Source organism: Panulirus ornatus, chromosome 13 (assembly GCF_036320965.1).
Source record: "Panulirus ornatus isolate Po-2019 chromosome 13, ASM3632096v1, whole genome shotgun sequence".
NCBI classification, from domain to species: Eukaryota; Metazoa; Arthropoda; class Malacostraca; order Decapoda; family Palinuridae; genus Panulirus; species Panulirus ornatus.
Window position 1 is genome coordinate 52830509 of NC_092236.1, and position 27957 is coordinate 52858465.

Consider the following 27957-nt stretch of genomic DNA (forward strand, 5'->3'; position numbering starts at 1 on the left):
GTTTGAATGGAGAAAAACTGGAGGAAGTAAAGTGTTTTAGATATCTGGGAGTGGATCTGGCAGCGGATGGAACCATGGAAGCGGAAGTGGATCATAGGGTGGGGGAGGGGGCGAAAATTCTGGGAGCCTTGAAGAATGTGTGGAAGTCGAGAACATTATCTCGGAAAGCAAAAATGGGTATGTTTGAAGGAATAGTGGTTCCAACAATGTTGTATGGTTGCGAGGCGTGGGCTATGGATAGAGTTGTGCGCAGGAGGATGGATGTGCTGGAAATGAGATGTTTGAGGACAATGTGTGGTGTGAGGTGGTTTGATCGAGTAAGTAACGTAAGGGTAAGAGAGATGTGTGGAAATAAAAAGAGCGTGGTTGAGAGAGCGGAAGAGGGTGTTTTGAAATGGTCTGGGCACATGGAGAGAATGAGTGAGGAAAGATTGACCAAGAGGATATATGTGTCGGAGGTGGAGGGAACGAGGAGAAGTGGGAGACCAAATTGGAGGTGGAAAGATGGAGTGAAAAAGATTTTGTGTGATCGGGGCCTGAACATGCAGGAGGGTGAAAGGAGGGCAAGGAATAGAGTGAATTGGATCGATGTGGTATACCGGGGTTGACGTGCTGTCAGTGTCGGTTGAATCAGGGCATGTGAAGCGTCTGGGGTAAACCATGGAAAGCTGTGTAGGTATGTATATTTGCGTGTGTGGACGTATGTATATACATGTGTATGGGGGTGGGTTGGGCCATTTCTTTCGTCTGTTTCCTTGCGCTACCTCGCAAACGTGGGAGACAAAAAATATATATATATATATATATATATATATATATATCACTATATATATATATACATAAACGCTCATACGCGCACATATATATACATATACATAGCCATATAAATATATACATATACATGTACATATTCATACTTGCTTGCCTTCATCCTTTCCTGGAGCTACACAAGAAAGAGCATTGCTATCCCTCTGCTTCAGCGAGGTAGTGCAAGGAAAACAGACAAAAAAAGGCCACATTCATTCACACTCTAGCTGTCATGTGTCATGCACCAAAATCTCAGCCCCACAAACCTTTCCATGGTTTACCCCAGACACTTCACATGCCCTGGTTAAGGACAATAACGCTCTCTGGCCATCTCTCCTACTCACATACGTATACTTATGTATATCTCTCTTTTTAAACCAGGTATTCCCAATCACCAGTCCTTTCTCAGCACATAAAACTACAAGCTCTTCGCCATTTCCATTTACAACACTGAACACCCCATGTATACCAATTATTCCCTCAACTGCCACATTACTCACCTTTGCATTCAAATCACCCATCACTATAACCCGGTCTCGTGCATCAAAACCACTAACACACTCATTCAGCTGCTCCCAAAACACTTGCCTCTCATGATCTTTCTTCTCATGCCCAGCTGCATATGCACCAATAATCACCCATCAATCTAGAGTTTACTTTCTTACACTCTATCACATACTCCCACCACTCCTGTTTCAGTAGTGCTACTCCTTCCCTTGCTCTTGTCCTCTCACTAACCCCTGACTTTACTCCCAAGACATTCCCAAACCAGTCTTCCCCTTTACCCTTGAGCTTCGTTTCACTCAGAGCCAAAATATCCAGGTTCCTTTCCTCAAACATACTACCTATCTCTCCTTTTTTCTCATCTTGGTTACATCCATGCACATTTAGACACCGCAATCTGAGCCTTCGAGGAGGATGAGCACTCCCCGCATGACTCCTTCTTCTGTTTCCCCTTTTAGAAAGTTAAAATACAAGGAGGGGAGGGTTTCTAGCCCCCCCGCTCCCATCCCCTTTAGTCGCCTTCTACGACACGTGAGGAATGCGTGGGAAGTATTCTTTCTCCCCTATATATATATATATATTTTTTTTTCATACTATTCGCCATTTCCCGCATTAGCGAGGTAGCGTTAAGAACAGAGGACTGGGCCTTTGAGGGAATATCCTCACCTGGCCCCCTTCTCTGTTCTTTTCCTGCATTAGCGAGGTAGCATTAAGAACAGAGGACTGAGCCTTTGAGGGAATAACCTCATTTAGCCCCCTACTCTTGTTCCTTCTTTTGGAAAATTAAAGACGAGAGGGGAAGATTTCCCGCACCCTGCTCCCTACCCATTTAGTTGCCTTCTACGACATGCTGCGAATACGTGGGGCTGGAAATCCTTCCCTCCAGCTTTACTTTTTCTAAAAGAAGGAACAGAGAAGGGGCCAAATGAGGATATTCCCTCTAAAGCTCAGTCCTCTGTTCTTAACGCTACCTCGCTAACGCGAGAAATGGTGAATATGTATGAATATATATGTATATATGTATATATATATATATATATATATATATATATATATTTTTATACTTTGTCGCTGTCTCCCGCGTTTGCGAGGTAGCGCAAGGAAACAGACGAAAGAAATGGCCCCCCCCCATACACATGTATATACATACGTCCACACACGCAAATATACATACCTACACAGCTTTCCATGGTTTACCCCAGACGCTTCACATGCCTTGCTTCAATCCACTGACAGCACATCAACCCCGGTATACCACATCGCTCCAATTCACTCTATTCCTTGCCCTCCTTTCACCCTCCTGCATGTTCAGGCCCCGATCACACAAAATCTTTTTCACTCCATCTTTCCACCTCCAATTTGGTCTCCCTCTTCTCCTTGTTCCCTCCACCTCCGACACATATATCCTCTTGGTCAATCTTTCCTCACTCATCCTCTCCATGTGCCCAAACCACTTCAAAACACCCTCTTCTGCTCTCTCAACCACGCTCTTTTTATTTCCACACATCTCTCTTACCCTTACGTTACTCACTCGATCAAACCACCTCACACCACACATTGTCCTCAAACATCTCATTTCCAGCACATCCATCCTCCTGCGCACAACTCTATCCATAGCCCACGCCTCGCAACCATACAACATTGTTGGAACCACTATTCCTTCAAACATACCCATTTTTGCTTTCCGAGATAATGTTCTCGACTTCCACACATTCTTCAAGGCCCCCAGGATTTTCGCCCCCTCCCCCACCCTATGATCCACTTCTGCTTCCATGGTTCCATCCGCTGCCAGATCCACTCCCAGATATCTAAAACACTTCACTTCCTCCAGTTTTTCTCCATTTAAACTCACCTCCCAATTGACTTGACCCTCAACCCTACTGTACCTAATAACCTTGCTCTTATTCACATTTACTCTTAACTTTCTTCTTCCACACACTTTTCCAAACTCAGTCACCAGCTTCTGCAGTTTCTCACATGAATCAGCCACCAGCGCTGTATCATCAGCGAACAACAACTGTCTCACTTCCCAAGCTCTCTCATCCCCAACAGACTTCATACTTGCCCCTCTTTCCAAAACTCTTGCATTTACCTCCTTAACAACCCCATCCATAAACAAATTAAACAACCATGGAGACATCACACACCCCTGCCGCAAACCTACATTCACTGAGAGCCAATCACTTTCCTCTCTTCCTACACGCATATATATATATATATATATTTATATATATATATATAAATATATATATATATATATATATATATATATATATATATATATATATATGTGTGTGTGTGTGTGTGTGTGTGTACGTATTTTGGTCAGATGACCAACTAAGAAGAGGATTTTGTTATTTTTGTGTGGTCTGGATCCATGTATGTCAGCCTATTTGAGGGGTTTACCACATTTCTTTGGGCAGGGGGTCGGTATTAATGTCATGCTCTGTGGAGCCAGGTATAGCAGATTAAGTTCCATTTTCATTTTGTTTAGAGCAGAGAGCACCATTTCTTCATCTACCAGATATCTTTCACCTCCATCTGACCTTATGATCAAGCATAATATACATGTTTGACCACTTTTGCTGACTGTGATGGCATGTGTTGTGATTCTCTCAGGTATATACCTTATTGTCCCTGTTGCATGCCGATATTCATAGTAATGGGTCAAATAAATTCATCATAATGGGTCAAATAAATTCTTCATCTAGTAATGATCAGTATATTTCAAGATCATAAAAATTGCAAATTGCTAAACACAAATTTCCTTCATAAAGTATCTACAGACTTTAGACATTGGGTGAATTCCTGGATAATCACTTTTCCCCATCTCTCCGTGTCTCCAGACCTGAATATGTAATGTCTTTCTGACTTCTACTTTCCGAGTCATTTTTTACAGTATCCTCTCCCTAACTTTTCATAACTGAACTGAAGTCCGCCGACTCTCTCTTCATATCCCATAGCAACTATGATTTATATAAATTTTCAGTGTTATGGATGAAATTTACTAAACACACCACTGAACTGAATGCTGCACCTACCGCCAAAATATGAAATCATTCCAGATACCAAACCTTGTGGCTGCTGGCACTAACACCAACAGCTTCCCCACAAGAAGTCCCTAGTACCAGATTACAAAGATGCTGAAATGTTTCTATTATGAATCTCAGCTGCTACAGAAAGTGAGGTTTTCATAGGTTCTGTTGATTTCCACATGTGTTTCACCACTCTTACAATAATCAGCCCCTCATTTTCACTAGTCTCCGGAGCCCATCTCACTATCAAGCTATTTACTGTAATGTTCCAGTTTAGGGGGAAACAGAAGTAAGGTATTGATTTAGAAGAAATGCATAACAACAGATTTCTCACAACCAGCATCAGTGATTTAGACAGGGAGAGTGATTTGGAGCATCAATTATTATTCAATAATATTAATAATGGAGAGAGAGGTTTGGGCTATGATAATCAGGGAAAATGTGGGGTAAAATGAATGAAACACAAAAATCAATGGCCCTGCAAAAACTTCACCTAACTTCTAACGCACAACATATACCTTTTTTCAATGTTATCTGAAGAGTAACAGCCTGTATTACTATACAGAGAATTCATCCATACTTTACTAAAGAAGGATAAAGAAAGGTTGTAGCTGCATTGGGAAGTCAGAAAAATACATTCACAGTGTATGGGTGACAGAAAACCAGAGATTCTGTGGAAGAAATACAAGCTGACTGTGATGGCTGCATGGAATGGTTCCAATTCACATGTGATCGGGTTCAAAAATTACCAAAGGCCAAAGCATGTTTCTCCCCAACATGCCTCGGAAAATGTTTAGGAATGTGATACCAGTGCCTGTGCCAATGGTTCCGTTTGTTAAATTACACATTGTGAAATTCATATAGTCAATGCTAACATTCATTTCCTTTGAATAAAGTTTTACGTCATCCATCATAGAACGCTGGACTAAAGGTACTTTTTCATGTGAGTTAACGAAGCTCTTGGTCTCCCCTACAATGGCGTTATCATGGCAAAATTATATCCGTGATAATGAAATACCCACTGTTTTCCATGAAAATTGAAATATGTGAGCAGGGATGTCTTATCCTAATGGATAGAAAGGTGGACACTTTTATCTGTAGCAAATACTAAATAGAAAAGTTGCAACATTTATATGTTGCAATGATTTCACTGTTATACACTGCAGTGAACTCTTCTAAAAAAATCTGCCACTACCTGAATTGATCTTGTATGACAAGTTTGTAATGGCTGGCACTGCAATCCCCAGGAGCAAGCAGTACAAAGAGCCCATGACAGGAGAACTGCAATTTTACAGCCCTGGGGTAAAAACAGACAACCAGAAACTTTCATAACAAACAGACAAGCAGAAACTTTGCTTCATGCAACTGAGATTTGAAAAAATGAGAACTTTACATGATGGGTGACAGGTCCAGCAGATTAAAGCCAACTATCAAAGTCTTAGGCGAGCATTTCTGTACATCAATTCACCCTCAACGATCATGACAATACAAGTCCCAGCCGTAAGGCAAACTACTTAAGGTTTGGTACATGCACGGTGACTAAAATGAAATTCTGTCAGGGAATGTAATGCCTATACTGGGAACAAATAACAACAAATCTTTGATATATAATATCATATTCAAATAAAGCTTGGTGAAAGCGGATGCAAAAAGGATTTCCATATAAGTGTAATCAGAGTTTATGCAATGTTATTACCTCTAGAAATTGAGTAATACTGTTCTATGATACTGCTGTGGTATTAGTATAATCTGACTACCAGCACTTACAAGATGGTTATCAAAGAAATGTATGACCCACTAATGCCTAATCTGCAAAATATCATTTAATGTGCCGATGGAAACTAGTCGGCAAAATAACCTTTGCCTATCATAAGATTAGCCTACCTTTTCTGTTGTGTCTACGGTAATTATGCTTATACTTAAGGCATAATTTACCACATCATTGGGTTATATTGCTTGAACATATACTCCCTTAGGTTCTCAGATTAATCCAGCATGGGATCCATGTAACAAAATAAAAATCCGCGCACGCTGGCCAGCTCGAGCACCACCGGGGCTACCTCGAACAGACATTGGGGCCTCCCACTTCTCATTGGAACCAAGCTCTTCCAAGAGACCCAAAGGTCGATTTGAAATACTCGTTTGCAATGACATCTAAACCTCCTAAATATCACATACGCCACACTGCAAACTGCCCGAGCTTATGGGAAATGGTGAGTGTGGGAAGGAAAATCAAGGCCGGAGGACTGCGCGGCTCGGGTAATGAACGGCATGTCGCGCTACCATGTCAACAAGAGCGGCGCCGCCGCTTCCCAGACATTACCTTCCTCTTCCAGCTCTCCTGGGGCACCTCTGGGGCCAGGACGGCGTCAGCCGGCCAAGCACGTGATGGCCCAACAGTAGGGGGTGACAGAATACGCACGGGAGGCATACTTACAACGGTACGGCCGGGGAAATTGACACAGAGTCGGCCTATTCCTCCCGATTCTCCGCACTTGGACGCTTACTTCATAGCCATGATGGGACGCCAATTCTCACAGGTATAGAAAACGAGGGAAATGTTGAAGGTAAACTTGCGAGAACTGAACTTGTGGGGTTACTAGGAGGATTATCGTCACAACTTGTGAGAACTGAACTTGTTGGGTTAATAGGAGGATTATCTTCACTCTGAAGGCATTTTAAAATCTTTTGGGTTACTTCTACCGTACATCAATATTCCCAGCAGGAAAAGAAACTGAGGAGAATAACAGAAAAAGGGACTTGGTTGTATTTCATAGCTTGCCAGAGAGGTAATCAACAGTAAGATCGATAAAACTTACAGGAGCCGAGCAAAAAACTGCTGAATACACTAGAATTTAACTGATTTCGATTTCTGCGTACGAAATAACTCGATTATGGTCAGAACATAAGATCAACAAAAAGATATGAGTCACATGACAGACAATAACCAGCCTTTCATATGAAGAACATATTTGTAAAAAGGCAAACACAACTAATTCAGTCATGGACCTTATAAGAAAGTCAGTGACACCACACAGAGCAACAAGTTATACTTTACACAGCCCTTGTTCGCCTTCAGTTCGAGTGCACCAATCAGGTACGGGGGTCTTCTTGAGACAAACACTGACATAGCTGAAGATGTGCTGAGTCGTGCGACAAAATTAGTAACCATGTTAGTCACACGATTACGTAAATCTAAGCTATCGTTGCGCATGCGGAGACGCAACAGAAACACGAAATCTTAAGACTTACGCATAGGATAAAATCTGTACCAAAACGTTCATATGACGGAAAGGAAACTTGATACATCTCGGAAAGATTAACCCATGAAGTATGACCAAGGGGAAAGTATTGAATCAACCAGATATGACCGAGAATTAAAAGAAGGAAACAGAAGAAAAGTTGGTTCAAAAGGAACAGGTGTAACTTCTCCCACATACTGATCTGGAAATATGAATAATGGTAAGGAATTTTGGAGAGCGATAACGAACTCTTCACAGCCATCAAATAAGACAACTTAAGCTTAAAACTTGCTCTCATAAGACCTAAAAAAAAAAAAAATGTCAGTTACTCCCCCTAATTTTAATGACTGACTGGACAAAACTCAATCGAATTCCTCAAGGAGCTTAGACTACATATGCCCCCCAACACTCCATTTTCATATGCCCCCAACACTCCCTTCCTACTGCTAGTGAAGTAGAAACGAGCGGCAGATGCCGACTTTACCGCTATTGCTTGATTTACTTACGGTCACAAAAATCATTCTTACCCCTGATGCTTTGCAAAATCATAAAGTTATTTCTTTATTGAACCAAGATAACATGATGTCATGTGTGTGTGTCACTTATTAGACGATGATTATGTGGGTGGTTTTAACTCCACCTGTGAAGTATTCACTCCTTTTTGGAGTTTTCTTTGCAAACAATTTATGATTCTTCGAAAACGGACTACACAAGCTAACGAAATTGTGGACTGCAATGGCAAAGGAGAGAGATGAACAACAGAAAGGAATAATGACAAGGAATATTAATTTTTTCCCGAGTAACCCCATCATCACAGTCGAATTATGGTGATAACCAAGTACAGGAGAGAGTTTATAGAGACAACTTATATATTGTCCTCGGCCAAACCTTACATTATGACTACGAACTCACTGTCGACACCTTGAGTGTGTTTAAACACAACCACATATTGAAAGTATCAATTTCGGGAAAAAACTCTGTTCATGACACGTCTTTGAATACCCATAAACTTAAGGGATGAATGGCTAACACAACGTTGTGAATTATATGGACTTAGGCTACGACCCACACGTTCAAAGAACTCGATTCGAAATTAGTTGATAATGCTTTGAAATCACCATCAATGGCATGACACGAAACTTACCAATTACGTATTTAGAAAACATATCAACCTTCCTTTGAAGAGAACATATTTTGGAGAGCAAACCAACCTTTACCAGATCAAAGACAAAGGAAAAAATTGAACAGGTTCAGATAAGACAACAATAATTGTTACCTTATGAAGAAAGACTTTAAAAAATCGAAAATTATTTTCTATTGAAGAGTTCACGCTACGTGATCTATAAGTTTACAAAATACCAGATACTGCTGATACCACAGCATACGTAGATTTTTTCTTTTTCAAATTAGATAGAGATTCGATGACCAGAAATAACGATATGAAGTTAAAAGGAAAGAGATGCAACGACGGGCATTTTTTTTCTTAGCTGTAGAGTTTTAAAAATCTGGAATAAAATAACATCAGTCGTTATCAACGCTAAGGACTCGATACCCTTATAAACCAAGGTTAAACATATACTTCAATGACATCCTTTATCAGCAACCACGCTTATTATAAGACGGGAAACAATCGAAATCTATTGTATTGCAATACTAAACTAGTTTCTTTTTTCTATTTCCAAAGTTAACCCTCCTGTCCGATGAAGTACACTGGAGTCGGAGTAAAGAACTTGTTCACACTTTCCTATAAAACCTCCAAGACAGTGTAGTCTCTCCGTGTTTACATACTGGCGTTCCTCCTGTGCGTTTTTCTTGTCATGTGACAGAGGGATCTCGATGAGAGGGAAGGCGCCCTATGCTTTACTACCATGGTCAATAATGGGACATCAGGATACAATCAATGTCTTCCTGCTGATAATTTATCATGGATCATCAGGCCCTTCATCTGTCCTTCCCATGTACTCCATTTTCATACAATAAACCAACCGTCATTTTCGGGAACATACCAACCTTCCATTTAAAGGGGACAGAGAACACACCAATCCTCTATTTTAGGGAACATGTCAACCTCCATTTCTAGAAAATATTACCAATCTTCTACTTCTAGAGACTGTACCAAGGCGTCTGTCCTTACATGAACATGATAACCCCTTTGTCGCTTCAGGAAACATTAACCCTCCTTCCCTAAAAAACATGCCAACATTTCGTCTTCAGAGAACGTAACACGCCTTCGTCTTCTTAAGAGAACGTAACAAGCCTTCGTCTTCTTAAGAGAACATACGAACCCTCTATTTCTAGAAGACATTCTACCTTCTATCCTTAAAGAACATGACAACCCTTAGTCTTTTCAAAAAATATCAACCCTCAATTCACAGAAAACACATAAGCCCTTCATATTTAGTGACGACCAAACCTTCATGTACAAATATTTTAAGAATCCTCTATCTATGCTCTTCAAGCACACTCAGGATCCCTTTTACAGCAGATGGATCCTCCTTAGCGCTAGAGGTAGACTTCACATCATCTATAGTTTACCCTCAGTTACCATCGTCCTTCGTTATCAGCTCAGTCAGTCCCACGCCGTGAGCACCGCCCAAGTAACCCCCTGGCATTACCCAGCTCTCAGCTGCGTCTTCCTTTATACATGTCGTCCCATCAGACAGGATCAGCCCTCTACCTACGTATCAACCCCTGATCTTCACACCTCACCGGAGACTTGAGTAATACATCTCACTACCGTGTACAAACTGGCACAAACACGCTCATATGTATATACATACAAACTAAACACACACACGCGCAAATACACACACATACACACACACATGGTTGCAGTACTGGATTTTGAAAATATAACCAGGGAGGCTGCTGGTTCCTAGGGTCTGAGTACGGTGAAGTGCTGAGCGACGTCTTGTATAATCTACGAAAGGATGTTTAGTAGATGGTGGTGGTCAGGGGGACGGAGAGAACGAGTTTAACATGTGGTTACCACTGGCGATGGAGGTCAAGGGGGACGAGGGAGGGAATCAGCAGGTGGTACCTATGGTACTGAAGGACGTGAGGTAAATGTTAAGGAGGTGTGGTCAAACATCTGTCCAAAAGGCTTTCTGCCACGAAAAAGCAGAGGTGCAATGTGAAGATGACGCAGGAAGCGCAAGAGTTATAGGCAGGGTCTGGAGAGCGTAAGGGAGAAAGGAATGAATACAGTAGGATGAGAGAGAGAGAGAGAGAGAGAGAGAGAGAGAGAGAGAGAGAGAGAGAGAGAGAGAGAGAGAGAGAGAGAGACATATGGCACATGGCTCCTGAAGTTTCTCGTCCTATGTAAACCCCGAGTGTGCTGAACCCTTTGCTTCAAGAAATGCAGATGGTGTTTCAGAAAATTTCTAGGTGAGCGATTGGTAACATGGGAGTGGAAGAGAGAAACTGTTGCTGAAAGCGACATTGAAACTGGAAACTTCTTAAACGTGAGGCAGCACAGGTCTCTAGAGTGTATAGTTATGCATTTCAAATTTACTGGATTTCGCAAGACTTGAACGTCGGCCTTGATAAAAGAGATGGGTGGAGTCTTATGTCTTTGGACAGCCGAAACGGGTTAAGGAAAATGATTAGGAGCTTAGGTAGGTGTGCTTAAAAAAGAAAAAAAAAAAGATTCTACATAGATCGAAATCTACCTTTCCGGGAGGAAGGAACACATACACATGTGTCATTTTCAGACGGTGTGAGTGGCTAAGTGGCGCCCAACAGAGCTCTGTCCTAAGGCCGCTAGCATATCTAAGTTAAAACTAACTAAAGTGGTTCGAGTTAAAGTTATAAATTTCTCTGAGAGCAAAACATGTTAAAACTGGCAGTGTTCTTGTCAAAACTGACATACATGTATACCGTAATCTTCCTCTTCATACATAGGTACTTTAGAGGGTATATAGGACAAGCAGCGAGGTGGCATCTCGAATAAAATAAATACACGAGAGTGAGCAAAGCGCATCACGAAGCTAATACAAGGGGTCGGATCCGACACGAGGTGATACCATCCCTTCCTCTGGTGTAACTTCACGATCTAAAGAGGTTCCTAGATCATTTGTCTCCTCCAACCCCTTCTTACCTTACCTAACCATGGGCGGCAGAAAGACGGGCTGACAATACTCAGCCACCACAAGGAACAAGAGATGTTCAGAGATTCATTAAAAGTAACGAGTAATACAGGAAATCATCGCGTAAGATCAAACCAGCAGAATCTTTCAATTAAAGCAGAAAATCTGAGGACGTGATTCAAAGCTGTACATCCTAGGACGTAAATGTCAACATTACACTTAAAGAAATCCTGAGTTATTAACGCCACGTAAAAAATTTAGGCTATGAATTCCGAAGTGTGTAACGTTACCTACTATATCTACCAGGCTGTAAATGCTGCAATCGATCCTCCTGTTAATCTGGGACCTGAAAGCCGTACTCACTCCACCTGTATAACCCATGTTACTCATTCTATCTGCAAATCTTGACATATGAACGCCATCCACTCCCTAACCGTAAAAGCTGGGATGTAAATGCTATCCCACGCTTCACCAGGAAATCCCGGGATGTGAATGCTAGGCCACGCTTCAGTTGTAAACTCCGGAAAATAAAGGCTACCCACGCTCCAATTGTTAAAATCTAATAAGGTATATATATATATATATATATATATATATATATATATATATATATATATATATATATATATATTCAGAGAGAGAGAGAGAGAGAGAGGGGGGGGGGGTGCTTTCCACCGGAATACGACTGAATGTTTATTATAAAACACCTTTGACTTGTCATAACAAAATGTAGAAACACCGTCAGGGTGCTTATGATGTCTGAGCGACTTGTTAAGTCTGAAGATATCCATCTATACCCCATTAATTTTCTGGATTTTATGTGTCACACGTAGCCCAGCAGATCCGGATCGCTACCTGCTGTGTGCCTGACTGATGACTTGTATGTACACCACCGAGACAAGGAAAGTGTCCAAAAAGAACAACAACAGACTTATGTTGCTTGAATTAGCTTTACTGTTTTCAAAGAACTGTACAGCTTTGCTCATGTTACACAAAGTTGAACGCAGGAGCACGTACGTTTTGACAAACTTCATGACGACTGAATCGCCCACAACAGAGCTATATGAATACAACGTTTTCATCTGACAATTGTCAAAGGTGATTTGATAGCGGCTGTGATGTTTCTCACCTGACGTTCGGCAGAACAGGTCTGTTGTCATTCACGTTGCAAAGGTGATGTCAGCCGGTTAATCAATAACTAAATTTACATGTTGCATGACAAGGGGGTATGCCAAGACCTCGATAACTTTACATCCACTTGTGCTACGCCGTTTTGCAGTAGCGTAGTTTAGACCATTTAAAAACTTAAAATTATCATTTATGGTACATGGGCTTCACTGGGATTCTTTTTTTTTCCAGATTATAACCATGAACAGTATTAGACTCGAGCTCTGTATGAAGGTCGTAATTACTTTTACAATGATATTAAATTCTTACCCTTTGGCACGCTAGGCTAGCAAGTCAAGAGAGTTCGGAGTAGCTTCAAGGAATATATATATATCTCGCAATGACCGGAAAAAAAGGAAGAAAAACAAAGGAAGAACTACTGGTTGACAAGCCAATCTAAACAAGTATTGTGTTGCCTGCCCCTCCAAATACTACGATGGCGCCACTAGGGACGTTGGCAAAATATACTGGTCGCCTCTCGCCAACTGGTCTGTTTACACGGCAACTGGCGGCAGGTGCTTGCCAGATGCGACGCCACAGCAACGGAAATCACGTTTCCTCAGTGGGAAAAAAATATTCTGTCTGTGGAAACCCGTGCGGTAATGTGGTACATCTAGACTTCCACATAAGGCAAAGGTGATATAAGGTGCCACATTTTTGTTTATCCCTTTAGTACCGAAGGTGTAACCTCCTTTTTAAGGAAAGTACGACCCTTTCAGTACGAAGGTACGGCCTTTTTTAAAAGCAGGTAAGGACGACCTTCGAGTATAATGGCCTGCTGGTCTTTGACTTGACACCTTTAAGTCCAGGTCAAAGGCCAGGCCATCAAACCTAAGGGTCATAACAACGTAGTGCTTAAAAGAGCCACACCTTGTGCTCAGTGCTCTTACCTCGTGCTCAAGGCTCTTACCTCGTGCTCAAGGGTCGTAACTCGTGCTCAAGGGTCGTAACTCGTGCTCAAGGTGTGTTAAAGAGGGGTTACATTTTTTTTTTCATTCTGACGCAGCACTTGACATGTCTGCCCTGCAAAAACGTCTGAGCTGGGTGGGACTTGGGTGTCGGCATGACGCTACCCCCGGAATGTTCGGTGCCAAAATGTCGCTTTGCCTTAATGTTTCTCAGATGTTTAATGACCGAGATATACTGCTTCATGAACGATGGGTGTCTTACGGCTTGGGAGTTTTACACTCGTGTTGCCCCATCTCTTATTGGCACCGTGGCTTAACCTTTTATATATTACGAAAGGGGAGCTGGGTTTATTGTGTGCCGTCTGCCGTGGCCGGGATTCGAACCTACGCCTAATATACTAATGGATCACAATAGTATGGGCATTACTCACATAACATTTATATTACTCAGATGCTGATGGCGACAAAGGAGGTATATGACGCACCAGTACATGTGCGAGTGTGTGTGTGTGTGTGTTTACATTCATAGTCTCCCATCGTATCTTAGAAGCGGAATCCTAGACATCTTTTTGGAGCTTCTTTGATTACCTGTATATTTTTCTTTTTCCCTTCCTCACAGAGCATCTCCAGGACGCAAAAATTTATCATCCGACAACTGATGACCAAAGGCAACAATCTTAGGTACTCTGGTTGCCTTAAATATCCCAGTATGACGAACGCTGACGTTCGAATAAATTCTTTTGCCGAGTACTCTATTCGAGTTCTTTGTCCGAAGACGGTGATTCATACAGGTTCGTAATCTGTCTCTTTACACCGAACTGTATGATCGTCGCGACACCACTGCGTGACCCTACAATCGTTACCTGTAAAGTGCTTTGCGTGAAAAACAAAACAAGAATCAATAGGATTCAGTAAGTTGTGGAGCATGTTATTTAAAATTCAAACCCTGTTTCATCAATCATACTTCGCGTTTTCTCGGGTCTGAAGCGAACATAGAATTTGTAATGATTCGCTGCTTATACAACACATTTCTGAATCGGGGTACGATTTATTTCGCTAAACAAGCGACTAACATTGCAAGCTCCCTTCCCTGAGGAAGCGAGGCTTTGGTTTAGAACTTCGGCATGTTCCCTGCCCGCCCTTTTACTCCCTTATAGACGCTCTAAGAAGATGACTGTGAAAATGACTTGGTGCCGGTCACTAGAATACGGTGGAGGACCACAGACGTGATCCTACATCTGGTAATGTTAATTTGTTTGGGTGTTTGTTGTACAATAGGAAGTGGTGATGAAGTCAGGGGAATATAGATATACAAGGGAGGAGTAGCCCATCTGTGTCCCCAAATAGTTTCCCGGTATTTTTTTCTGAATAAAATGTAAGTCTTATATGGCAGTGCTCAAATAAATTTAGTTTTTATTTTGCATTTACGATATCTCTCCCTCTGTCTTCCCTCGAGGTGACAGCCATTACCCACCAGGTGGGAATCTCAGGCCGAGATGTGTGAGGACAGAACAACCAGAGGACATAACATGTATTCAACAAGAAACCTTGATAAAGATAAATGTAAAGAAATACTTTATGAGTGGTGCACGAGGGGAATACTGCATACAGGTAAGAGACTCAAAAGACGGGGCCCCACGAGTGTAAAACTCCCTCTCTCTATAACACACACAAAAAAGGTAATTATGAATATGTAATCATACACACACACACACACACCTTTTTGGGCAGTCATAACAACATCAGAACCTAAAGATTAAAAACACTTCTTATTTATGTTTTGCTTCTCCCACACCAATGTCTACTGGGAATGGCGTCCAAATGTGTTTTGCATACATAACTGTGTATGTGTCACATCCTCTCGGTCATTAAATATTTGTAATGGGAATTTTTCTGTCTCTGCACCTCTCTTCTCTGCCTTGTTTACAATATCAAAAACGTTAATGTGTTCGTGTTCCATGTTCGATGCTTAGACTGTTCCATTCGTCTACAACTCTATTACTCCAGCAGAAGTATTTATCCTGATGCTCCCAGACTCATCTCTTGTCTAACTCCTTGTTACATCCTCTAGTTAATCTGCTGCTCTGTGCTTCAAAGAACTAGTCATTTACCCACATCATGAAGTACGTTCCAACCTTGAACAGTGGCCTTTAATGGCTTTTCAGGCTAGGCTTTAGTACCCCCCTGGATCCTGGCTTTGTTCCTGACGAACACCTTTATCATAATTCTTTTATCCTAACGAACACCTTCATTATAATTCTTTTTTTTTTCTTTTTTATCCTGAGCAACACCTTCATTATATATATATATAATTCAGAGTTGTAATCATGCGTCCCACATCTTTCTTTTCTGAAGAGGGTGAGCCTATGGCTGCTGACTTTTCCCTGTACCTAATCTCCCTCACTTTAGGTAAAAAAAAAATCCTCCCTTCTCGTCTCAACATATATCAAGCGGCTTGTCGACTCTTTCAGCACAATTCATGTGGATGTGGGGCGAGCTATCACGAAAGGTTATGGGCCATACATGCCTCTATTACCCTCACGAGTCTATTGATATTTTGCCTGACAATCTCCATCCCCTGTTGTCAGTGTTGGCGATCATGCGACTTCGACTGTAAATAGCATCACCTACGAACTTAATTACTTTTCTAATTCAGCAACCCTTCCCTCCAAGTGCTTATGACTAATTATCCATTATTCAACGGAGGCGTTACTGCTCATAAATATCTGGGAATAATTTATAACTATCATTTGCCATTTTTACATTATTTTTTCTTTCTTCTCAATCCCCCTGCTCCTATTTCTTTATATATCTACCATATTCGTTCACCATTCTCTTATATCTTTCAAGTGCCTGCGGGCTGTTGTGTCCTCTGTAATCACCTCCACAATACTACTGTATTTTCTGTGGCTCTCTGACAACTGTTGAACCACCTTCTCTCTCTCTCTCTCTCTCTCTCTCTCTCTCTCTCTCTCTCTCTCTCTCTCTCGTCTCTCCGCGTCTTACCAGGGCCATCGATCCTCTGAACTCTTTGGACAGACTTCCCAGAAGCTCTCTTTCAACAGAGTTTCATGCTCTCAAGTGTGGAATGTCGTGTCTTACTTCATGTTTCCGAGGAGATTCTTTTACTTCTGTAAGAGTTTCTTACCCTGTGCATCCTACTGAGGTGGTTGGGTTTCCTCCGTGAAGTCCTTGTTGCTTCTCTGCTAACCACATACTCAAGAGAGTCGAAAACACGGTGTGTGTGTTAACTTTTCCCATGTGGGACATAAATGCTATCTTTATTCTCTCTATCTCTCTCTCTAGGCTATTGAACAAGAGGATGTGATCCAGTATGGATGGTCTACTAGCAGCAGCTCTGACCTCAGTATGTTCAGTGGTAGACTGGTACACATACGTGTCCTGGTCACAGTCTAGAGATGTGGGTCCAGGTGTCCATGTTCCTCCTCCTTCATGTGGGTTCAGGTGTCCATGTTCCTCCTCCTTCATGTGGGTCCAGGTGTCCATGTTCCTCCTCCTTCATGTGGGTCCAGGTGTCCATGTTCCTCCTCCTTCACGTGGGTCCAGGTGTCCATGTTCCTCCTCCTTCATGTGGGTCCAGGTGTCCATGTTCCTCCTCCTTCATGTGGGTTCAGGTGTCCATGTTCCTCCTCCTCCATAAGGGTCCAGGTGTGCCAGTCAGTAGTGTCGCGTCAGTTACAATCCCCTCGCCATTAAAACTTTTCCCATCACCATAGAGCATGGCTTGCCCCGCCCGCCCTCCCCTGCACGACCCTGATTGTCCCATCAGCTTTTCCACGAAGTTTCGTCGTCCGACGAAGTTGCCGGCACACTCCTGTCGTGGCTTATATCCACCTTCCTCTTGAGCGTCTCGCTTACTTCAGCAGGTCAACGCCCCCTCTCCTCCATACGGTTACTAATCATTCTCTACACCTTCTTGATTACCCCTTTTTTTTCTGCTTTCGTTATTCCGCTCCCTTATAAAAGTTCCCTTGACTTTTGTATATAATTTCCTCAATCTTCTCGTTCGCCGGCCCTCCCGGTCCATCATAGCCCAGCTTCCTCCCCCTCAGCTGGGCCCCGCTCCCGGGACATATATAACAAACTGGACCTACTTGTCCCCGCCCGTCTGAGGACATTTGTGATGAATGACCCCCCTTGCTCTCGTCCACCACTCTCCCCTCCTCCTCCTTCCGCTTCGTCTTAAGCACGGAGTTTCTTTTTATCTTTCTAGTGGTCTTCAAGATGTTCCTTGGTAACCTCGCTTCTTTATACAGACTCCTTCATTTTTTTTTTCTCTCTCTCTCTGCTTGCGAATGTACTCCGTCGGCCTTTCTACTCCTTGAGGTATTCCCATGTTCTTAAGCTGAGACTTGTAGACGGTCATCCATCCCTTGGGGGTCGTTCAAAATCGCACCAGAAAAAAGGAGTGGAGAGGAGGTAAAAAAAGCGAAGTGGAGAGGAGGTAACATGGTAGAATTAACGATCATGAAAGAAAGGAGAGAGAGAGAGAGAGAGAGAGAGAGAGAGAGAGAGAGAGAGAGAGAGAGAGAGAGAGAGAGAGAGAGAGAGAGGGGAAAGACAGATATCTAACAGATGGTCTAATTGGATCATGTCTTAAGTTACCCGTTCACGATTTCTTACTAGTGTTATTTCGAAGCGGATGAGGTCAGAATGGAAAAGCAATGAAGCCTCAGCCTCCGGCAACAGCAGGAAACAAGAGCGAAAGAAAAACTACGCATTTGTGAAGTAAGTCTTGCATGGAATCTAACAGGATAGAACGAAGGTGGAAAAAGAAAACTTCATAAAACCTTACTACACTGTATATCCCACCACACGCTGAACTACACAGCATTATGAGAAAGAGGAATTGATGTACCATAAATGTATATCCCACCATACGCTGAACTACACAGCATTATGAGAAAGAGGAATTGATGTACCATAAATGTATATCCCACCACACGCTGAACTACACAGCATTATGAGAAAGAAGAATTGATGTACCATAAATGTATATCCCACCACACGCTGAACTACACAGCATTATGAGAAAGAGGAATTGATGTACCATAAATGTATATCCCACCACACGCTGAACTACACAGCATTATGAGAAAGAAGAATTGATGTACCATAAATGTATATCCCACCATACGCTGAACTACACAGCATTATGAGAAAGAAGAATTGATGTACCATAAATGTATATCCCACCATACGCTGAACTACACAGCATTATGAGAAAGAAGAATTGATGTACCATAAATGTATATCCCACCACACGCTGAACTACACAGCATTATGAGAAAGAAGAATTGATGTACCATAAATGTATATCCCACCATACGCTGAACTACACAGCATTATGAGAAAGAAGAATTGATGTACCATAAATGTATATCCCACCATACGCTGAACTACACAGCATTATGAGAAAGAAGAATTTATGTACCATAAATGTATATTTCTTTCAACAGGTCCCCGGGGCCGGTGTACAATTCATGTAACTGGTTTATAAAGGTGTTTACAATCTTTTGCATACAGATTCGCTGAACACTGGAAAAAGTTAACTTCAAGTGATGTTGAAAACAAGAAAGTTTTTTTTCCCACGTCAGTAATACATCTTTTAACTTTTCAAGTTTATATCATTTGTCCCAGTAATTGTATTTTCTTATATCTAAAAAGAAAAATTCTCATGATTCGCCTTAAGTTCATCTGGAAATTTCGAAAACTTGTATTAGGTCTGGGAGAAACTTATGATTCTTCAGAGGAAAAAATAATGATTAAATATTAGTTTTTCTATGTACAGAAGATTTCTCAAAGGTGGAATAAAAAGTTTTGTCACATGAACTATAAGGATTTATCGAGTATAAAATAAGCCATTTTCTTGTCATTATCATGTTACTTTGCCATTGTCAGTTATAAACCGTCCTGCTGTGTCTTTACGTCTTCCTTTCGTCTTACATGTTTAAAAAATTCCTTTGGAGTTATTATGTAACATTTATGGAAATAATTTTTTTTTCATGTCTGCGTCTTATTTTGTCTTACGATCTTTTTTTTTATATTCCGTTTGTACTTCAACTTTTAATGATTTTCGTTGTTTTTTTTTCATAAAGTTCAACTGGTTTCCTATTTCTTTTTCTTTTGACTTTTTTTTTTGTTTCCCTAGTGGTGCAGGTATTGAATTTACAACGCGTTTTGTAAATAATTCTTGATACGTTTCCACTAAAAAAAACCAAAAAAACAAGTGGTTTGTTTCCAGAAATACTCCACATTTCCATTTTTTTTTTTAATATCAAGGAGTTGTTTTTACCCAGTCACTATATCCCTAATTTCGAGTCTTATTTTCTGGAACTTTGTTCCCCTGTGATATGGGATGAAGAGTTTATTAACGTTACTTTTTTTCTATCCTGTATCTATTTCTATGCCAACAGTATGGTAGCTATATGCCAAAGCCTCGTACGCCTTACGCGAGAGTTGATCAAATCTCTATATCCTCTAGATATTAATTATCTGATCTGGGAAATGTATTATCTATGGAGTTAATTCTTCTAACTCGGTCTTGATCACCTGTTCACCAGTTTACGCTAGGATTATGTTAATGTCGAGTATAATGATAGCTTTCCTTATTGCTTACCATTTACGCTAGGATTATATTAATGTCGCGTATAATAACCTTCCTTATTGCTTACTATTTACGCTAGGATTATATTAATGTCGAGTATAATGATAGCTTTCCTTATTGCTTACCATTTACGCTAGGATTACATTCATGTCGAGTATGATGGTAACTTCCTTATTGCTTACCATTTACGCTAGGATTATATTAATGTCGCGTATAATGATAACCTTCCTTATTGCTTATCATTTACGCTATGATTATATTAATGTCGAATATAATGGTAACTTCCTTATTGCTTACCAAAGACTTTATTTTACTTGTATATCATATATGTTGCTTACTATTTACGCTAGGATTATATAATGTCGAGTACAATGATGACTTCCTTATTGCTTACCAAAGACTTTATTTTACTTGCATATCATTACGTCATTTACTACCTCTTGCTTACGAGGGTCTGTACATGATGCCTAAACGTGGTTTATTTCCATTTTGTCGGCAATACTGATGGAGAGAGAGAGAGAGAGAGAGAGAGAGAGAGAGAGAGAGAGAGAGAGAGAGAGAGAGAGAGAGAGATATTTACCATGCTTTCTTTCCCTGCGCCTAAGCTTGTTTTTCAAAACGAAACAAAATACCACCCCCCAGCCTCTTGTTTGTATCCAGATATATATATATATATATATATATATATATATATATATATATATATATATATATATATATATATATATATATATTTTTTTTTTTTTTTTAATTCGGCGAGCGAATGTTTCTTCTCAGTGTTTAACAATGTTTCTGAGACTGAGGTGAGAGAGAGAGAGAGAGAGAGAGAGAGAGAGAGAGAGAGAGAGAGAGAGAGAGAGAGAGAGAGAGAGAATTTCCAAGCTGATTTCATATTCATGCACGCAAATGAAAATCTGTGTAGTAAGTACTAAGATCATGCAGCTATGGACAAGACTATTTACATTTCTTGAAAGAAAGAAAAAAAAACGCCCACAAAATGCACACACACACATACACACACACACACACACACACACACATACATACACACACACATACATACACACACACACAGGTACACACACACACACACACACACAAACACGAATTGTAGAACTCCCCTCCTTATAGTGCACAAATAGGTAATTAGAAGCAAATAGTGACAAAGACACAGACAGACAGAGACAGACAGACAGACAGACACACACACACACACACACACACACATAATAAAGACCGCTTCATATTTTTTTCCCCTTCACGCTACACATTAAGTGGATTTGTATCAACTGCCACCACAATCTCCATTCCGTACCACCTGCGTGCAAGCAGGTAGACAGACATCACGTGGTTTTTTGCAAATCCATAAATACTGCAAAACTTTTCTTATTTCCCTCCCCTCTAAGACTTTCTTCTCCACTGTTTATCCGAGTACAATGACCTGGTCTACTAATATCGTCTGTCCCTCCGTCAACCCACCTTGTTCCTCATCATTAGGTCGTTCACTATTCCTCACGTCATCCAATCCATATCCTATCAAACACCTCGGTGACTATGCTAACGAGACGTTGTTTCCATGTCATTCTCACAATCACCTTGACGCCACAGTTCGTTAAACACTGGAACAATTAGAGCCTTAGTCCGGTCCACCTGGCAACTGAACAATTATCCCAATACACACACACACATTCTTTCTAGGTCCACTCCACAGCAGGTCACCTCCACTCCTCACCATCTCCTTTACGGCTCCCTCTTAGCACCTCAGCTCTTCCCTTCTTTAAGAACTTTATTTTGCTTTTTTTAATTTCCTCCTTTGTATAACATCTTCCTCTTCCATGTACCTGTTACCCACCCTCCACCTACCACTATTCCTAACTGCACCAACAGACACGCTTCCATCACCCCTCACCTTTAATCAGTTCCTAAAAATATTCTCTCCATCTCCATCTCTCACAAACTTCACGTTTTCTTTCATTCTCAGAGACTAGTCAGATATATATATATATATATATATATATATGTACCTTCACTGCTTACACTTATGCCAACCAAGCCTTTCCTGAATAGTTTGTCATTCTCTTTGAAACTCTTGATTCATCTCACATCCATGATCCTCATTTGCTTTCGTTTTGCTGATAAATATGATGACCTTAACGCTATTATCAACTAAGCTTTATTGAACACTTTTTTCACCCTTATTTCTGTGCTATTTACAGACATATGCAATTTCTCCTTCCAGACTCACTCATATCCTCCAACATCTTAAATGTTCATTCCACCATGCAGTAACTCTCATGCCACATCCAAGTGCACTGCACACGGTATATATATATATATATATATATATATATATATATATATATATATATATATATATATATATATATATTTTTTTTTTTTTTTTTTTTTTTTTTTTTATACTTTGTCGCTGTCTCCCGCGTTTGCGAGGTAGCGCAAGGAAACAGACGAAAGAAATGACCCAACCCCCCCCCATACACATGTACATACACACGTCCACACACGCAAATATACATACCTACACAGCTTTCCATGGTTTACCCCAGACGCTTCACATGCCTTGATTCAATCCACTGACAGCACGTCAACCCCTGTATACCACATCGCTCCAATTCACTCTATTCCTTGCCCTCCTTTCACCCTCCTGCATGTTCAGGCCCCGATCACACAAAATCTTTTTCACTCCATCTTTCCACCTCCAATTTGGTCTCCCTCTTCTCCTCGTTCCCTCCACCTCCGACACATATATCCTCTTGGTCAATCTTTCCTCACTCATTCTCTCCATGTGCCCAAACCATTTCAAAACACCCTCTTCTGCTCTCTCAACCACGCTCTTTTTATTTCCACACATCTCTCTTACCCTTACGTTACTTACTCGATCAAACCACCTCACACCACACATTGTCCTCAAACATCTCATTTCCAGCACATCCATCCTCCTACGCACAACTCTATCCATAGCCCACGCCTCGCAACCATACAACATTGTTGGAACTACTATTCCTTCAAACATACCCATTTTTGCTTTCCGGGATAATGTTCTCGACTTCCACACATTTTTCAAGGCTCCCAAAATTTTCGCCCCCTCCCCCACCCTATGATCCACTTCCGCTTCCATGGTTCCATCCGCTGACAGATCCACTCCCAGATATCTAAAACACTTCACTTCCTCCAGCCTCTCACCATTCAAACTCACCTCCCAATTGACTTGACCCTCAACCCTACTGTACCTAATAACCTTGCTCTTATTGACATTTACTCTTAACTTTCTTCTTCCACACACTTTACCAAACTCCGTCACCAGCTTCTGCAGTTTCTCACATGAATCCGCCACCAGCGCTGTATCATCAGCGAACAACAACTGACTCACTTCCCAAGCTCTCTCATCCCCAACAGACTTCATACTTGCCCCTCTTTCCAAAACTCTTGCATTTACCTCCCTAACAACCCCATCCATAAACAAATTAAACAACCATGGAGACATCACACACCCCTGCCGCAAACCTACATTCACTGAGAACCAATCACTTTCCTCTCTTCCTACACGTACACATGCCTTACATCCTCGATAAAAACTTTTCACTGCTTCTAACAACTTGCCTCCCACACCATATATTCTTAATACCTTCCACAGAGCATCTCTATCAACTCTATCATATGCCTTCTCCAGATCCATAAATGCTACATACAAATCCATTTGCTTTTCTAAGTATTTCTCACATACATTCTTCAAAGCAAACACCTGATCCACACATCCTCTACCACTTCTGAAACCACACTGCTCTTCCCCAATCTGATGCTCTGTACATATATATATATATATATATATATATATATATATATATATATATATATATATATATATATATATAATGCGTCTACTTATGTAAGCTTTTGTGTGTATGAATATCACTGTGTCTTTTAGTGTTTGTATACACACACAAATATATATATATATATATATATATATATATATATATATATATATATATATATATATATATATATATATATATGTGTGTGTGTGTGTGTGTGTGTGTGTGTGTGTGTGTGTGTGTGTGTTACCGGATCCCGCCTGCTCGAGATTACATTACGAGTGTTGTCACCTTTGGTGAGACTGTATCAACGTCAGAGTGGCCTCGCCAGAGAGCTTTTCGCCTCAAGGGAATCAATCCTGTCCCTGCTACTGAGTGCAGCGCATCCTTGGAGACGTAAGAGCCCCGATCGCTCAAGTCTTTTTCTCTCTATCCTTCCACCTCCAATTTGGTCTCCCGCTTCTTGTCCCCTCCACTTCTGACACATGTATGTTCTTCGTCAATATATATCTTTTATATTTGTGACAGCCACGGGATCCCTTTCTTGAAATGATCTTGGAGTTACCCCATGACTCATTTTTTCAGAAACTGAAGCTCTAAGTCTGCGCTACTTCCAGTAGCAGGGAAATGACGGACTACTTTGGAGTGAGAACCTCCCGATGATGTAACCTACCTAAAGGCGGCTTTTCACTCTCCGCGTAATTTCATGAAGGCGGAGTCCGGTGATACCTACATACGTATATATGTAGGCATGTGTGTGTGTGTGTGTGTGTGTGTATTCATCTATGTGTGCACGTGCGCATGCGCGTGCCTGAGCGTGTATTTGCTCTCCACCAACAGCACAACCACTGCTCAATGGTCGTAAGCAATCGCTGGACGCACTAGTGTAAGTGTTGGCGTGTGTGGACTGACTACTACTTCATGCAGTCACATTCACCTTTTATGCCCCCTTCCTCCTTCCAAACCACTCACCTCTCCCGGCTTGCAGGAGCTGGTTGTCGACCCCCCGCTGACCAGCGTTGCTCCGACCGCCTCAGACGTGGGGAGGGTTGAGAGCAAGGTGAAGGGCTGGAAGGTGGCCGGGACTTGAGGCCTGAGGGGAGAGCTAGTGTACGTTGGTGTGGTGGTCGCCAGGATCCAGGGGCTGACTGCTGTGCTGTCCGTCGTGTGGCGCAGAGGGATCATTCCATCTGACTGGAGGAGAGGTCGGTCACCCCTATCTGGAAATGGGGAAAGAAATAAATATGGAGTGCGTGCGGTATGGAAGATATGAACTGGACTTCAGCATGGGAGTGCGTGCGGTATGGGAGATATGAACTGGACTTCAGCATGGGAGTGCGTGCGGTATGGAAGATAATGAACTGGACTTCAGCATGGGAGTGCGTGCGGTATGGAAGATATGAACTGGACTTCAGCATGGGAGTGCGTGCGGTATGGGAGACATGAACTGGACTTCAGCATGAAGTGCGTGCAGTATGGAAGATATGAACTGGACTTCAGCATGGGAGTGCGTGCGGTATGGGAGATATTGAACTGGACTTCAGCATGGGAGTGCGGGCGGTATGGGAGATATGAACTGGACTTCAGCATAGAGTGCGTGCGGTATGGAAGATATGAACTGGACTTTAGCATGGATAGGGTTGGTAACACACATCTGTCGCTGTGCCGGCCAAGTCTCCTTGATGCATTTTTGCTGGCACGAGTCCAGTCACAGGCACAACAACAGGGAAGTAACTGAATGAACCTCGTCAACAATAAAAAAAAAAGGCGTTCCCGGTAAATATTGACGTTCGTCACGGTAGATCATGAGAAACACACGATTCAGAATCTTTCAATGTGATTTGGCTGACAGCCGAAAAGTAAAGTACTGTTACATCCTTAAGTAAAGAAATACTAATTCTTGGCTTGAATCAGGGGCTGCCATAAGCGAGGAAGAACCAAGGAACAATTCCGTACATTGTTTTGTGGGCAGGAGTACGTCACGGTTATCGCTGTGGCCCTCTTTGTAAATCGTGACAACAGCAATACTAGCAAAGTTATACTTGATCTTCCATTCCATGAAACAGTTTTTATTTGCAGTAGGTCTATGGGACAAGATGAGATGAATACAGCAAACAAATTGAAGGAGTTGATAGCGATATCCTGTGTTCGAGTGACACTAAGTGCATGGGAAAGGGTGTGATGAGCGAATCAAAGAATACAGAAGGATGTACAAGAACCTTGTGGCCATATGTAGGGTTATGAAGAGAGAAACAGCATGGAAAAAGATAATCAAGTTACAATGAGTATTCTGAGTCTGACCGAGGATGGTTGCAGTTCGCTGTAGGACAAGTGCTGTACCTTTATGATGGCCAGACCTGGGAGCTGAGAGGAAGCCTCTCTCACACCAGCTGCAGTGTGGCGAACCTCGAGAGAAAAAAACAAGCTTGGAAAGAGCTTGAAAATAGGCCAGGGAAATCCTGGAGTGAGATCTGTAGTGGACCTGTAAAATGGATAGGATGGGGATGTGTGGAGAACCGGTTGGGTCTGGGTGTATAGTGAACATATATAAATCCTCAAATCACATAAGCCTTCAAGAGGATGAAAATAACCAGGCGCCTTTCGAACACCATCTTTATCCACAACTTTTCGACATATAAATTCATCAGATGCTAAACAGACAGAGAAACAATGACAAGGGAAACATTAAATAACAGCAACAGAATGGTAGTTATTCCATAAAACACTAAAATCTATGCTGAGAAACGAGACAATATTACACTCAAATCATGTCTAAAGGTAACGAAAACATGATGCTATTTAACCTGGATATGAGTCTCCCTCTAGCGTGATTCTATTTATTTTCATATCATCAACAGAACAACAGACAGTCTAACAGACAATTACTTCAAGATCATCCCAACATCGCAGGATACTGCATAACACAAGAATGTTCTCGTACTGCCAAGTGTGGAAGGTGGTAAAACCTACGTCTGGTCTAACTCGATTACTGGCGTCTCGCTTGGTCCTACCTAAACGCCCTGCTTGGCAACTGAAGGCAAATTTAACGATAACTGGCAGGTGAGCGTAGGTAGGTAGGTAGGCCGGCTGCCATGCAATCTTTAAAATGAAAAGATGTAAGCTAACTTCTAAACGAGTTTACGCAGGTACAGATCTAAAATCAATTTGGGGGTAAAAGTTGTATAAATCAAGCTGAAGGGCTTTCACCGCCCCGAGATCTTGACAAGTCACCTCTCCCTGATGTGGAAGCTCTTAAGATAAATTACCACCTTATCAACCCAGTGAATATATATACCTCAGATTGTACTTATTTTTTTTTTTATTATTCAGAATTTTATATACAAGTTTATGAAATAGCTGATCGATGTTTCCACCGTTAGAAAAAAGAAATGTATTCTCAAGAACACGATCTCTGTTATGGAAATAGGCTAATAAAAATATCAAACAGTTTAAACTGACAAGTCACTAAGACATTTCTTTTCCAGCCTTATCTATTCATGATAGCAAATACTAAAACATTCGCAACAGGATCAAGCAGAGATAGACATCCATTGCATCATGGGTAAATTTTTATCTATATATATTTCACCGGTGAATAAACAAATAATTGGACTTCAACAGAGAAGGATCGATAATTTAGTCACATTCATCAAAGTCTATAATCCATGGAACACTAAGTTGGTAAAAAAAAAAAAAAAAGAATCAAGACATCAAAGTTAACCATTGATTAAAAACTCCACAACCT

General features: G+C 41.4%; 1 protein-coding gene across 6 annotated transcripts in view; it reads right to left on the bottom strand.

The window, feature by feature from the left end:
- Positions 1 to 27957, bottom strand: part of LOC139752893 (uncharacterized) — a 469040-nt gene that overhangs the window by 58608 nt on the left and 382475 nt on the right. For all 6 annotated transcript variants that reach the window (XM_071668924.1, XM_071668928.1, XM_071668923.1 and 3 more), the window contains one exon: positions 25185 to 25432. In XM_071668924.1, the coding sequence (XP_071525025.1) occupies positions 25185 to 25397 (213 nt within the window). In that variant the 5' untranslated portion in view covers positions 25398 to 25432. The remainder of the gene's footprint in view (positions 1 to 25184; positions 25433 to 27957) is intronic.